Source organism: Xenopus tropicalis, chromosome 8 (genome assembly GCF_000004195.4).
Source record: "Xenopus tropicalis strain Nigerian chromosome 8, UCB_Xtro_10.0, whole genome shotgun sequence".
In the NCBI taxonomy this organism is placed as follows: domain Eukaryota; kingdom Metazoa; phylum Chordata; class Amphibia; order Anura; family Pipidae; genus Xenopus; species Xenopus tropicalis.
Window position 1 is genome coordinate 113901759 of NC_030684.2, and position 13372 is coordinate 113915130.

The following is a 13372-nucleotide window of genomic DNA, read 5'->3' on the forward strand; positions in this document are numbered from 1 at the left end:
CTCAACCTTCGTGTTAATAAGTCAAAACACTTTTCTGTGGGTTGCAGGCTGGTCAGACTCTGCACATAGCTCTCTCCACCAGCACCATTAACACACACAAACCCCTTCAACATACATTCGCTACTCTGCTTTCCTGTATATACTCGTGCCTGCCCCACCAGTGATATCAGAATAGGAGCATCATATATGAAGAAGACACACGAGGTTTGGTTGGTCGAGGATAGGTTAGGGTGGGGCACAGGCTGTCAACTCATGCATCACTATAACACTTATTTCTATTCAGGCCTTCACCTATTCATAGCCCAGTCTCTCATTCAAACTACTGCCTGGTTGCTAGGATAAATTGCACCCTAGCAACCAAATAGCTCCACAAAAAGCTGTAGCTACCTGGTGCCATTTGCGATATATCAAAGAACACACACACTAGAAGGAAAAAATATATATATGCAGACGCAGCCATGGATTTTAAGAAAATTACATGTATTTGGTTGAATTTAGTTAACAAAACCAGAGCAAAATAATAAAAAAAAAAAAAACCCTAAAAATATTCTGTAAAGTTTCCACACGGTTGTGTCAGAACAGCGGCTGTACAAGTGAGAAGTGTATCATTTACACCAAAACAAGTGCGGGTTAATTTGTGAATAGAGCAGGTTATCACTGCGTCACAATAATATAAAAAAGTTATACATATTCGTGGGTGTTAAAAATTTCAGGCAAGTTATGACTTCATAAAATACATTTACTGTGCAATATTTAAAACAATTCTATTACAAACAGAAAAATACTGCCTTTAACCCTTTTGCTGTCAGATAGGACTACGGCACAGACAGGAAGCTGCAGGCTTTTTTTGGCAACAAAATGGTCAAGTTCCAGTTTGAATGACGTTGCATGTTGAACATCCTGTTAGGGATGGAAGGGCTCCAGCAGCTCACACGTGATACTGTTCATCCCACCTTGGGACGGGTGGCCTACATCCATGGTGCCATCTTCTAGGTATACGCTGGTGCCAGATACGCCACCACAGGGATGGCCAATGTGCCCCCCATCAATGCCCTTGCAAAGCAGGGCTCTTCTGGGTCATTGAACAATCTCAAAGTAGTGCAAGATGGCCAGGATATGCTGGGGCATGAAGATATAGCCGGTGTATAACGCCATTCCTACTATTGACACCAGCATGGAATCTGAAAGAGGCATAGTTAAGGAAGAAAGCGCTTCTTGAAAAAAGTATTTAGCATTCGGTGGCTCAGTGACCCCTATAAACACAGAACAGTTGCTTTTTTACTTCCATATGATGTCAGGTACTGGGATCAGACTGAACTCCTATTGGCTGTGCCTCCTGTCAGTCTGTCACTGCTTCCTGTGCCTGTGGCAGAGCTGCAAATTTAATACAATAGTATGTTAGATTTGTAACATGCGGGGTCTGTTTGCCTATGGCCCTATACCATTGCAAGGAAGAAATTAACCAGTGACCTTTCAGTTTATAAAACTGGTTAAACTGCACAATCAACCAATAAATTGGTATAATTGGAAAAAAGTAAGGGCAAGTCTGTCAGGTTCAAAATAGGCCACTCCCATGCTTTCAGAAAACTGACCAGAGAGACAGAAGGAAAATATTTTTTCTAACAGAGAGCATTGTTAGTGGTTTCAAATGATTTTGGACACTGAAGGCGAACAGCCCCTTATTCACAAGATAAAAAGTGTACCCAGCAATGCCAAGTTTTCTGCCTTGCTGTTGTCAGGTACAATTGCCAGCCTTAGTTTAATTTGTAATGAAACCGGACACTGATTTTGGCTGATGTGCTCCTTGGAGTATACCTGAGGGAATATCACAATAACCTGCACCTAGAGCTGAAGGGAGCGGCTTGTACATAATCCCACAACATGCAGCATAGTTTGCAGAGAGTCACATTACCGGCTCCGCCAACAAACAGGTTCATGGGGTTTACAGCAAGGAGAGAAGCCCAGAAACAATGCTGCCCTTCATCTTCATAAATAACCTGGGCTAATGTATTTAACTTAAATTTTACAGGAATACGGAGACAGCCATATACAACAGCAGAACTTTGTAAACAACACTTGGCCTTTCAACCTGTAGCTAGCAAGTGGGCCTCAGTTGGGTGTGGCTCAGTGGTCTCCCTTACAGGGATCAGGTATAATGATTTGCAGATGCACTGCCTTCTCTCTTAGTGGTACCTTGGCTCCCGGGATGGGCATCGCCATATACCAGAATGCAGCAAAAATAGAAACAGCGATCGCTTGTAACTTTTAGCACTTTGGCACACCTGCATTTGCATCAATACCATTCCGACAAATGTCTATGAAGATTCTCATTCATCCAGGTCATGGTATACAGTATCTAGTAAAATTAAGTCTAAAACAACTGGACTTTTCAGAGTTTAAATCCTTGAAAGTAGTACAGGTATAGGACCTGTTATCCAGAATGCTTGGGACCAAGGGTATTCCGGATAAGGGGGTCTTTCCATAATTTGGATCTCCATACCTTAAGTCTAATAAAAAAAAAAAACAATAAAACATTAATTAAACCCAATAGGATTGTTTTGCATCTAATAAGGATTATTTATTTCTTATTTGGGATCAATTACAAGGTACTGTTTTTATTATTACAGAGAAAAAGAAAATCAGTTTTAAAATTCTGAATTATTTGATTAAAATGGAGTCCAATTATAATGGATGCCTGTGACTGTACTACCCTCAAGGATTGAAACTGACACCTGTCAGTTTCAGCCAACACCTAACTGAATAAAGTTCAATGGAACCATTGTGATCGGAGGCCTGTGACTGTACTACCCTCAAGGATTTAAGTGCCGGGGAATTCCCTACCAGTCATTTGAACTGAAGACGCTGCTCGGATGAGTGGTGAAAAGTTTTCAAGAAAAATCTCATAAAAGTCCAGTTATTTAAGACTTAAATTCTACTAGATTTTCCCCCAAATATCCAGAAAATGAATTTTCTGGGCATATAATTCAGGGGCACATTTATGGCTGCTGCTTCCGCTTTTCTTTAAGACTTGTTACTAATTAATTTCTGCGTTAATGATTCATGGTAACATGGTAATGATTGGTAAGACCACAGTAGATGAGAATTAAAATGAATGCAATGCTTGTTCTCTTTTGGGGCTTGCTAAACAGGTGGGGTGTTAATATTAGGTATTGCCAAGTGTCGTTAAAACACTTTCCTGAAATGGTATGTGTCAATAAATGTGATCAACTTATGTGGGCAATATTGGGCCGATCCATTCATCTGACCCACAGGCCAAAAATCAGATCATAACTGCAACTGTGCAAACCATAGGATCGATCCAAGGGGAAAATCAAAACTGCCTGATCGGGTTTCTGGCTGATTTTCAGCTGGCACAGCGGCTTTTATCATTCTGCCCTTGCTTTCATTCATACTTCATCAATATTGTTTATTCATATTTTCTGCTGCAAAAAAAGTAAATGTCACTGCATTTAGGAGGATCATTGTGATCCCAATCAATAAGGTATGAATCCCTTATGTAATTTTTCCTTCACGCTACACTGCCTACTCAAGAGAATATAAAGGGATCACTACAAACAAGTAAAATTTCTCTTTCAACAAACTAAACGTTACCAAAGCAGCAATATATGGGCCCTCCCAGCTCAAAGGGAGAAGCGCCTCCCTCGACCACCAAAGGCAAAGTCTTTTTGGGTCAACAGACAACATATGATTTACAGTAAAGAGATACATTTGCCTGAGTAATTTGTGCAGACTAACAATGCATTGAAAAAGAATGTTAACCATTTCACTCAACTGTGCTTAACCAGACTCTGCTTAAAATATAAATATCAAGAGCTAAGATGGATAGGAGAGGAATGCCTATAAAATATATTTATTTATATATAGACACATTCATCAAAGTTGCCAGCTCTTCTTGAGCCTTATTAAACATGCTGAATGGCAAGCTTTATATACTTTCCAGTAAATGAATCCCTGCCTTTCCGTTCCTTACTAGAATGACTTGCATACCTGCAAAGGTTATCCTCCCACTCATGAGTTTATTTCCCAATACTTTCTCTAGATAAAAAGCAGCATGGCTCAGCACTATCACAGATTTTTTTTTTTTTTTTTTTTTTTATATTAGTTCTTAAAGCGACATTACACCAGGCATTCATAATCTATGGGCTGGAACTCAAAAATTGGCCCCTGAATCTAAAACCTGGATATTAGTAATTCAAATGAAATGTATAAATAATATAACATGTATTGCTTCTGACCACAATGAATTTTGCCTGGGTGAATATTTTAGGCTTTAAAACTGACAGTACCATTCAAATGAATAGGAAGGGGAAGCAGAGGATTCTGGCACTTTTCTGCCGGTAACAATATATAGGCGGAGAATACACCATGTAAGCCAGGATGTGTCCCCCACCTTGAGTTGCAAAAATGCATTCATGCTATTTATTTATTTTTCTTTTCCTCTTTGCACAAACTGGGCCCTGTGACTTTCATCCAGTTTCAGTCAGGTAGTAACTGGCTCCATTAGAGCTTGTGAGAACTGGATGTCTCGTCTGAGAAAAATGTTAAAAATTCTATGTTGGTGAATAGAAGAACGGATTTAGTGAACTGTCTGCTCTTTCTTTAAGTGCAAAGGCACACAGAGCTACTTAGTAGCAGCTACAAAACGCTAGAAAATCCCCTGCCATAGACAATACTGAAAATTGCCTCTGCTAAAACACACGTAGAGACAACTATCAGTAAATGATCAGCACGGTCTGTTTTAGTAGCCATGACAAGTAGCTGCTAAATACAGAATACATCCTAGAAACAAAATCTTTGCACAGGCATGTAGTTTATTTAGAAAGTCTTCTGTTTATGCAAATGGTTACATGGATAGTATCAATGTGGTTTCCTTATACACAAAACAGGTTTCAGGGCAGGATGTTTCTTCTTCACACACTGGACAATACATATCTATACTTCTATTCCACTGTATGTGTTGACTTCTTTAGTATGAAGAATACAGCACACTGCATACAATGCAAACGTATACAATTCTGAATGTTACACAAATGCCCATGCCTTCCCTGTAAGGAGCTAATGCTCTACTAATATCAAATTCAAACTACGCTAGTGGCTACATTGCAGCACCAAAGGACATATACACAAGAGTGTTCAAAACACTTTAATTTTTTGATGTTACTGTTCTTTTAAAGTAATTAAAATATAAAGTGCTGTTGCTCTGCAAAAAAATGGTGTTTTTGCTACAGAAAAGCTACTATATAAATAAGCTGCTGTGTAGCCAGGGGGGCAGCCATTCAAGCTGGAAAAAAGGCACAGGTTACATAGCATATAACTAGTAGATAAGCCCCATATAATGGGGGTTTATCTGTTATCTGCTAAGTAACCTGTGCCTTTTCTCCTTTGAATGGCTGCCCCCATGGCTACACAGCAGCTTACTTATATAAACTATAGTAGTCTTTCTGAGGCAAACACACCAGTTGTAGAAATGCAGTGCAACAGTACATTATATTGTCATTACTTTTACACACTTTCATTTTTTGGTGTTACTGTTCCTTTAACTCTTAATATGCAACAGATTATTAGAAGTTATAAAGCAAAAGCCCCAAAGATTCTACTTTGAACCTCACAGTCCACACAAAGAGAGACAGAAGCCACTGTCTCCTCCTGCACCCCCCACCCAAGAAGATCTGAAGGGTTAATGCACAGTTTGGCCGTCCAAGTGATCCAATGTGGAATTATCCATTAGTTTAGCCAGGGGCACATGTGTGAAGCTTTAGAAAAGGTGACAATAACAATGCAGCTATTCAGCTACTGGCAGAAAGCAGCTGGAGGGAAGGGAATCTGACATTCCCACTCCAAGTTAAGCAAACATGCACTGACGTATCCTTAATGCATCCCCCACACAGCACTGTACTGATACGTCAGGGGTCAGACTTGGATGAACAATCTGACCGACAGGCCAATGTAGCATTAGCCTAACATGCCAGATATGAGTTGGGCAGACCATTCATTAGCCCCACACACATGGCAAGAAGCAGCAGCTAATACTGGCTGATGTGTAGCCCAGTTTGACTAGTACAGTCCCTAGCTGTACCACTCATGGCTGGGGGGGGGGGGTAAAGGGCAGTAAATCTGCATTGGGTACCATGCTGCTAGAGCTCTTGGTACAATAGCCAGCTGGTTGCACTCACATTACAGACACTAACCGGTAAGATATGTATATTCCCTTTAATACATATAGCTAGAAGATCTAGCGCCAAGATGACATGCACCAACGCCCTCCTTTTACTATTCCCCGCCCAGCCGCCAAGCTCAGACCCCAAGCACTGTAGGGCTACAAACTGTTGCTGTACTACAACTCCCGTCAAGAGTTGCGGTGAAACAGCGGGAGGGCTAAAGAGCCTGCACTTCCTGCCTAGCCCACTAACAGCAGCGATAGCGCTATGCCCAGCCTGGCGCACACGCTACCGGCATTTACTCCCAGTGGGACTCCTGCACAAAGGATACTGAAGATGGTTCTCTCCCAGGGCTCCAACATATAGAGCGCTGTCACCAGAAGGTACTGATAGTACAGCCACGACATGTGATTCCAGGCCCGGCTCAGGGAACTTCGGGGGCCGTTTATATCCTCGCAAGAGACCTTCATCCTCCAGGCGCAGCGGGGGAATTAGCAGAAACAGAGATCCCAGCAGGACACGCTCAGTGCCCGGGATTCACGGCAGGCCGGACTCACACACTCCCTCCCCGGTGCTCTGCTACCGATCTGCGGTCTGTCTTATTTCACCACAGGCCGCCCAGTTTCTCAAGCCTTACGCCACATGACGTAACGACCCCGTGATCTCGACATGCATTTCCCGAGCCCCGCCCTCTCTCCCACCTAGAGCTTCTCTGGGAAGGGGCGGGGAGTAGGAGGCGAGAGGAAGGGCGTGGCTACAGTCGGCTGATCAATAGTGCCGCCCACCTGGCGAGAAACTACCTGAGGGAGCTAATTAGGATGATCATGTTTCCGGCGTTGAGAAACTCCCTGGCTGCATGACTTTTTTTTTTTATAAAGACCAGTCATAGCCCAAGATACTGCTATTAAAGCTTTATTCCAATAAAACAATGGCTTCTAATGGCAGTCTAAGAATAGGAAATAGGCAGTGGCACAAATGGAAGTTAGTGGTGCTAACAACCAAATCAAGGCTCACTAAACTATGAGATAAGGAGATCTGGCTTCTGAAGCAGAACTTGTTGCAGAGCCCCACACAGCACATCAGTCCCTAATACTAACTACCACTGGAATCTGTTCCTTTAAAAAGTATAACTAAATAGCATTTTTATTAGGGATGTTCTGAATTGGTGTTTGCCCAAATCTCAAAATAGTGGATTTGGTGCATCCCTAGTTTTTATATGCTAAAATCCAGCTGCAAAACAGTTATCTTTCTGCATCATTTGAAATCATGGCGGGGAGGAGGGACTAAAACATTAATGTTACACATTGTACCAATTTCTCCACAGCTTATAGACAGTATGCAAGAACTACATAACCCACAATGCGTTGCACTGTGTTGTTACTTTCCTTATTGACATCACATGTGCAGGGAATTCTGGGATTTGGGGTATACAGGCTGAGGATAGTCGACTACAGTTATGTTTTATAAAGTAGTCAGCGAGATCAGCAGGAGAACAGGGGGCCAGGCTTAGGCAATAGTGATGTGCAGGCTTGCCCAAAACCCACGGGATCCGTGGTTTTACACAACTTCTACACACCATTTGTGGGTCACAGGTAGGGAGAATGGAAAAAAGCGCTCAACATCAACCTGCCCATAGACTGCCGCCTTCCTGCTCCCTCATTAATGAGTGTGCGCCTGCTCCGCCCCTTTCATGATGTCAGAGATGGGCAGGGCAGGTACAGGTCTATAAATAGAAGGGACTTGCTGGGTTGGGTAGGGTTCGGGCTGGAAGTGGGTATGTTACGGTTGGGTGTGGGTCAACTTTTTGTCAGGCCCTATCAAGTACACAGGGGCCCACTAAATAGTGACTGTCTATGGCATCTTACAGCAGCCAATATGGGCTGCCAGTCTCGGCCTGGTTGACAGTAATTGCACACTTGGTGATTTCTCCTCTGGCAGAGAAACCGCTTTGTGTGACATGAACCTTGAGAAATAGGGATGGGCACATTTTGGGACCCCAGATCTTGCAGAACTACCAGCCATTTTATCACTTATATCTCTCTGTGAGGTAAGTAACCCCCGATGAACTCACCGGAACCCATTGCTGTGCTGTGAGCTAAAGTGTTCTTGTGGTAAGAGACAGTGTGTATGTGGAGGGATAGTGTATGCTGTGCTAAACATTTAGGCACAGTCCTTTAGGAAAGATTCACATTCTAATGCCAATTACAATTAAGGAGTCAGTGAACAGGAAAATGACATGTACAATATTTTGTTGTTTTGCAGTGTGGTAGACGTCATTATAGAGTACAGGTTCCCAGAGTGTGCACTCTAGTTCAGCCATTTACAATTCCAACTGTTACGTAACACTAATACACATCAGTTCTCATTTTTAAATTATGTGCCAGAAGCCATAAACTGCAACCTCTAACCCTAGTTGTGCAAGGCACAGTAACCTGACGGCTTGTTCCTGCAGGTAGAGATACAGCCCTGACTCACGAGCACAAAACAATATCTACTGGTTGGATATTATTAACATTTATATAATTATTACCAATTTGCTGTCCCTTGCCAAGTACCACATTGTCCTTTTCTGTCGGACACAGCCCCCTATTTTCCTATTATACTGTATTTACTGATTATCTACTTGCATGTTGGAATTTCAGTAACTTGGTTGTTCACTCAATGCTATTCTTTCCATAATGGGTTCTGAATTCCCTTCTGTTTTAAAGACCTCACATTTAGGGCAGGGATCCCCAACCTTTCTTACCCATGAGCCACAGTCAAATGTAAAAAGACTTGGAGAGCAACACAAGCATCATAAAAGTTCATGGAGGTGCCAAATAAGGGCTAAGATTGGCTATTAGGCAGCCCCTATGCACACTATCAGCTTACAGGGGGCTTTATTTGGTAGTAAATCTTGTTTTTATTTAACCAAAACTTGCCACCAAGTCTGGAATTCAAAAATAACTACCTGGTTTGGGGTTTTCTATGCCCACACCCAGGCCCATTGTTCCAGCCCAAATGCGAGCACACAGAGGGGATTTGAGTCCAGAAACACGTGAGTATGCATTTCAGCACTGAAACCATTGTATGTGTCTGTACCTGTGCCAATGCAATGGCTCCCAGTGCAGGCACAGGGAAAGGCTGATGTAAGTGTAGGGGCTGATTCTCAGCCTGCGTTTATCTACAGGCCAAGAATCAGCCCTGTGTGGCAAAAGGCTAAAAGCAGAAAGTGGATGAAGAATAATGAAGCCTGATTTTAACTGTGACTAAATCACAACAAAACCTGTTTGCGTGCATAACTCCTAACATTCAGCACCACCACAAACATAAACTGTGTGTATTTGTATTGCAGGAACACAAACCCTGCACTGAGTCATTGCCCTGAGGCAGATTTCTATGAACCAAGAAAAGTAGTCCGAGTTCTGACTCACCGAAGTATTAGGCAACTGACCAAACCAAAGGAGGCAGCCATGGAACGTGACAAATGGTGCATTATGCAAGGAATTCCCTGTGATGCCACATATGTGCTGATCTTCGTAGAATGTAATTTATTGTAATGGAAATGCATTTTGATCTAAACTAGAATTTATGCAAAGTGATAGTTTGAAGTTAAGGGAAGGGCAGCTTTCACTAATAATCCTGAGATATGGATGCCATATGCAAACACACTATATTACAAGCACTGCATACTTAAAAGACCATTAACACTACAAAATGAAAATGACCTTCATGCATTTAAGATAATATTCAGTTACAAAGCACTTTAAAAAACTCTGCTTTGTTCCGAGAAAGCATTGATACTTTTATTTAAACTTACTATACCTGCCATACCCTGCCTTGATAATTTTGGAATGCAGAATAAGACTAATTGCCATAGAATACTGCCACATACTTCATAGTAAAATGAATTTTATTGTCAACTACTACTTAAATGACACAAGATTCTTACCCTAGAACTGAATCAGGCTTTGCTACTTTATGTGCTTCATGTGATGGCCAAGGCAGCTGACATATAACGTACAGCCATTTATTTTGTATGCACACACATGTAAATATATATGTATAAATATTACATATTTATAAAATAACTTGTTTGTTGTGAACCTGTAAGGGCAGTGACCTGCTTGCCATTACACTATTCTTCCCGTCTTCCACCCCCTACACCCCCACTGCCACAGTACTTACTCAAGTATAGCTCCAATCCAGCACTGGATGCACAATACTCACAGGGTCTGAGAAGGCAGCAGAGGCATGTGACTAAGGCTGTAGCGCTCTCCAGACTTGCATTTTAGACACATGCTTCTTTGGCCTATCCCTAGTTTTAGGCCTGATTGTCTGCCTCATAAGGAACTCTTTGTAGTCATTGGTGGTAAGAAAACAGAAACAGCAATTTCTGCCTTTCTGGGTGGTGCCAACTATCACCAGTGAAAGGGTGTTTTCCCTGTAATGGGTTATACCTGAGAACATCAATTGTTATTTATATAGTGCCATCATTTCATGCAGCGCTTTACAGAGTAAAGGGGTACAACAAGACCAAACAATTAACATATACATACAAACAATTCCCGAAAAATTATTCAGTTACATTTGGATACCGATGAAGACAATAGGGGGAGGGCCCTGCTCTCAAGAGCTTATATATAGGAAGTGCAGTTGAGATGTATGGTCAGGGTAACCAGAGGGATGGTAGAGTTCTGGTGAAAACCAGTGGTTAGTAAGTGTGTGAGCAAAGAGTAGGGGTGTTCAAAGGGTCAAGTGTCTGAGGGCTTGGATTATATAGGCTTGAATGAAAAGGTGAGTTTTCAAGCTTGGAGAATGTACCAGTGTCTAATGGGATGGGGCAGAGAGTTCCAGAGGATGGGTATAGCACATGAGAAGTCCTGGAGTGAGAGGAAGAAATAAGTGAGTAAGAGAGAAGCGGGTCATGTACATAGCAAAGGTTATGTCCAGGGGTGTACTTGGGGATTAGAGTGGTTATATAGAGTGATATGGCACCTGTAAGTGATTTGTAGGTAAGTAGAAGAATCTTAAACTGAATCCTGTACATGACAGGTAGCCAGTAAGTGTTTGAATGTGGGGAATGAATGAGAGGGCAAATGTGACTCCTAGACAGCAAACTTGCAGAATTGTGGTTATATTATTATTTTCCACGCAAACAGTGATATCAGGCAGGAAAATAGAGTTGGAAGGTGAGAGGATGACAAGTTCATTTTTGTCCATGTTGGTTTTTAGGCAACGAGAGGACATGAATGCTACAATTGCTGTGTTGTCAGTGATACAAGCTAGGAGCAGGTCTGGGGAAGAGAGGTAGATTTGAGTATCGTCTGCATATAAATAAAACTGAAACCCAAATGAGCTACCTGGCATACCAGTCATATACATATCATTTTAAAAGGCATTGCTTCTGTCAGTTTTACTTCAAAAGGACTCATTTATGACTAGGCAAATTGCTAGGCCCAGACTTGCAGAACAATACATCCAACTAACATATAATGGAAAATAAAGGCAACTACTCAGATAAAGAAAAAGCATAAACACAGTAAGTAACATACTATTAGCAGGTTTAATAGCTGCTGTAACAGTATAACAGCAATTGTAAGAGCTAAATAATGGCAAATTCAAATATAAATTGTATGCAGGCTTGTATAGATACAATAATGGCAGATGAGGCAGTGTCACATGGGTATTTTAATAGTTATCTTATTTCCAAGTAGATCAAAACTATTTCATCATATCTGGACACATGAATAGAATAGGTAACACTAGTGAGTACTGGTGGGTTATGTAATAAAAAAGTGCAAAGTTTGTCACAGTTCTAGTCACCTGTCACCTACAGTAGCCAATAAATTGACAACATTTACTGCTCACTTGTTTAAAACAAACATGTCATTGATTTCTATGGGTTACCCAGCACCCCCTCAGCATTTTTCAGCAGGCCCAGAATCAACCTGATGTCGCAGTAGCCTCATCACAGGTGTTCTAAAGATCTTTTCTGGAGTATGGTAAGCAAAAACACTAGGTTTGCAGTCATTTTAGCATAGTGATACCAATGTTATGCCATACTGGGCTGATTCTCAGCTTGCGGAAAAACACTGGCCGAAAATTGGCCTTCTTCCTTGCCTGCACCTGGAACCATTGTGTCAGCCCAGGTGTATGTGTGGAAATGAATACTCATGAGTTTCCTCCCCAAAATCTGCCACATTTTTTCACAGCCCGAAATCAGTCCCCTGTGGTATTAGCCTTAAATACAGAGAGGGTAATTTATTTTCTTTTGGGGGGGCAGGGGGAAAATGACAAATTAATGTTGTCTGTTAGCTCTCTACCTGCTCCATTCAAGGCATATGGCATGTAAGGCATAACCACGCAGAAATTGAAAAGCCACTGTACATCACTGTGGAACCTTATGACTAGTGCCAAAACCTTTGTGTACCTGTGCCCTCCTATTTGTGCCTGCATATTATCTTGCCTCCTTGCCTTCATGTTCATTAAATGGTGAGAATGTACTGTATAGGAGTGGATACTATTTTGTTACAAATGACATTCAACAAAAATAAGATGTAGAGAACAATGTACCAAAAATATGAAATACTGTATGTGGATGTTAAAAGCGACCAAGGAGCATGCAATTCTGGGCCAGCAGAGGACAATCTTGTGTGTTATCCTATATTGTTACGTAGGTATTTGCCCTTTACATCAGAGATCTCATGTTTAAAGTCATAGAAATGCACAGATAAAACAGAGTAAAGGGGTACAACGGGAAATCGCACCGCCGCGTGTGCCATCCCGCCGGCGACTTACATGTTCGCCGGTGGGATGGCGGGTCATGGCAACTCGGGGAGATTATTCGCCCGCGAACATGGAGTTTTGTCCCCCGATTTACATACTCGCCGGTGGGATGGTATTTCAGGGAGATATTCGTCGCGCGCGACTAGTCTCCCCGTCTGCCACAGCCCTTAACTGAAGCATTTTGAAAAAAACATGTTTTCCTGTGCTGTTACTAAATAGAATCATCTGCATTACCTTGCATTCTGAGGAACATGTAACAAAAATATATGCACCTGTATAGAATATAATACTTTATAATAAATTAAGTTATGGATAATATTGCCACCTTTTCTAGAAAAAAAATTCTGTCCTTCCTATAATTTTACACTTGTTTCTCTATTAATAATATTAGTGTCAAGCACTGTTTTACTGGCCAGGCCAGAAAC

General features: G+C 41.7%; 1 protein-coding gene across 1 annotated transcript; it reads right to left on the minus strand.

Moving 5' to 3' along the window:
- Window positions 1-721: 721 nt before the first annotated feature.
- Window positions 722-6771, minus strand: sptssa (serine palmitoyltransferase small subunit A). The gene is made up of 2 exons (NM_001005001.1): window positions 6511-6771; window positions 722-1181 (listed from the first exon to the last, which is right to left on the minus strand). The coding sequence occupies exons 1-2, from the start codon at window positions 6647-6649 to the stop codon at window positions 1078-1080; spliced, it is 243 nt and encodes an 80-aa protein (NP_001005001.1). The 5' UTR covers window positions 6650-6771; the 3' UTR covers window positions 722-1077.
- Between the last annotated feature and the right edge of the window lie 6601 nt (window positions 6772-13372).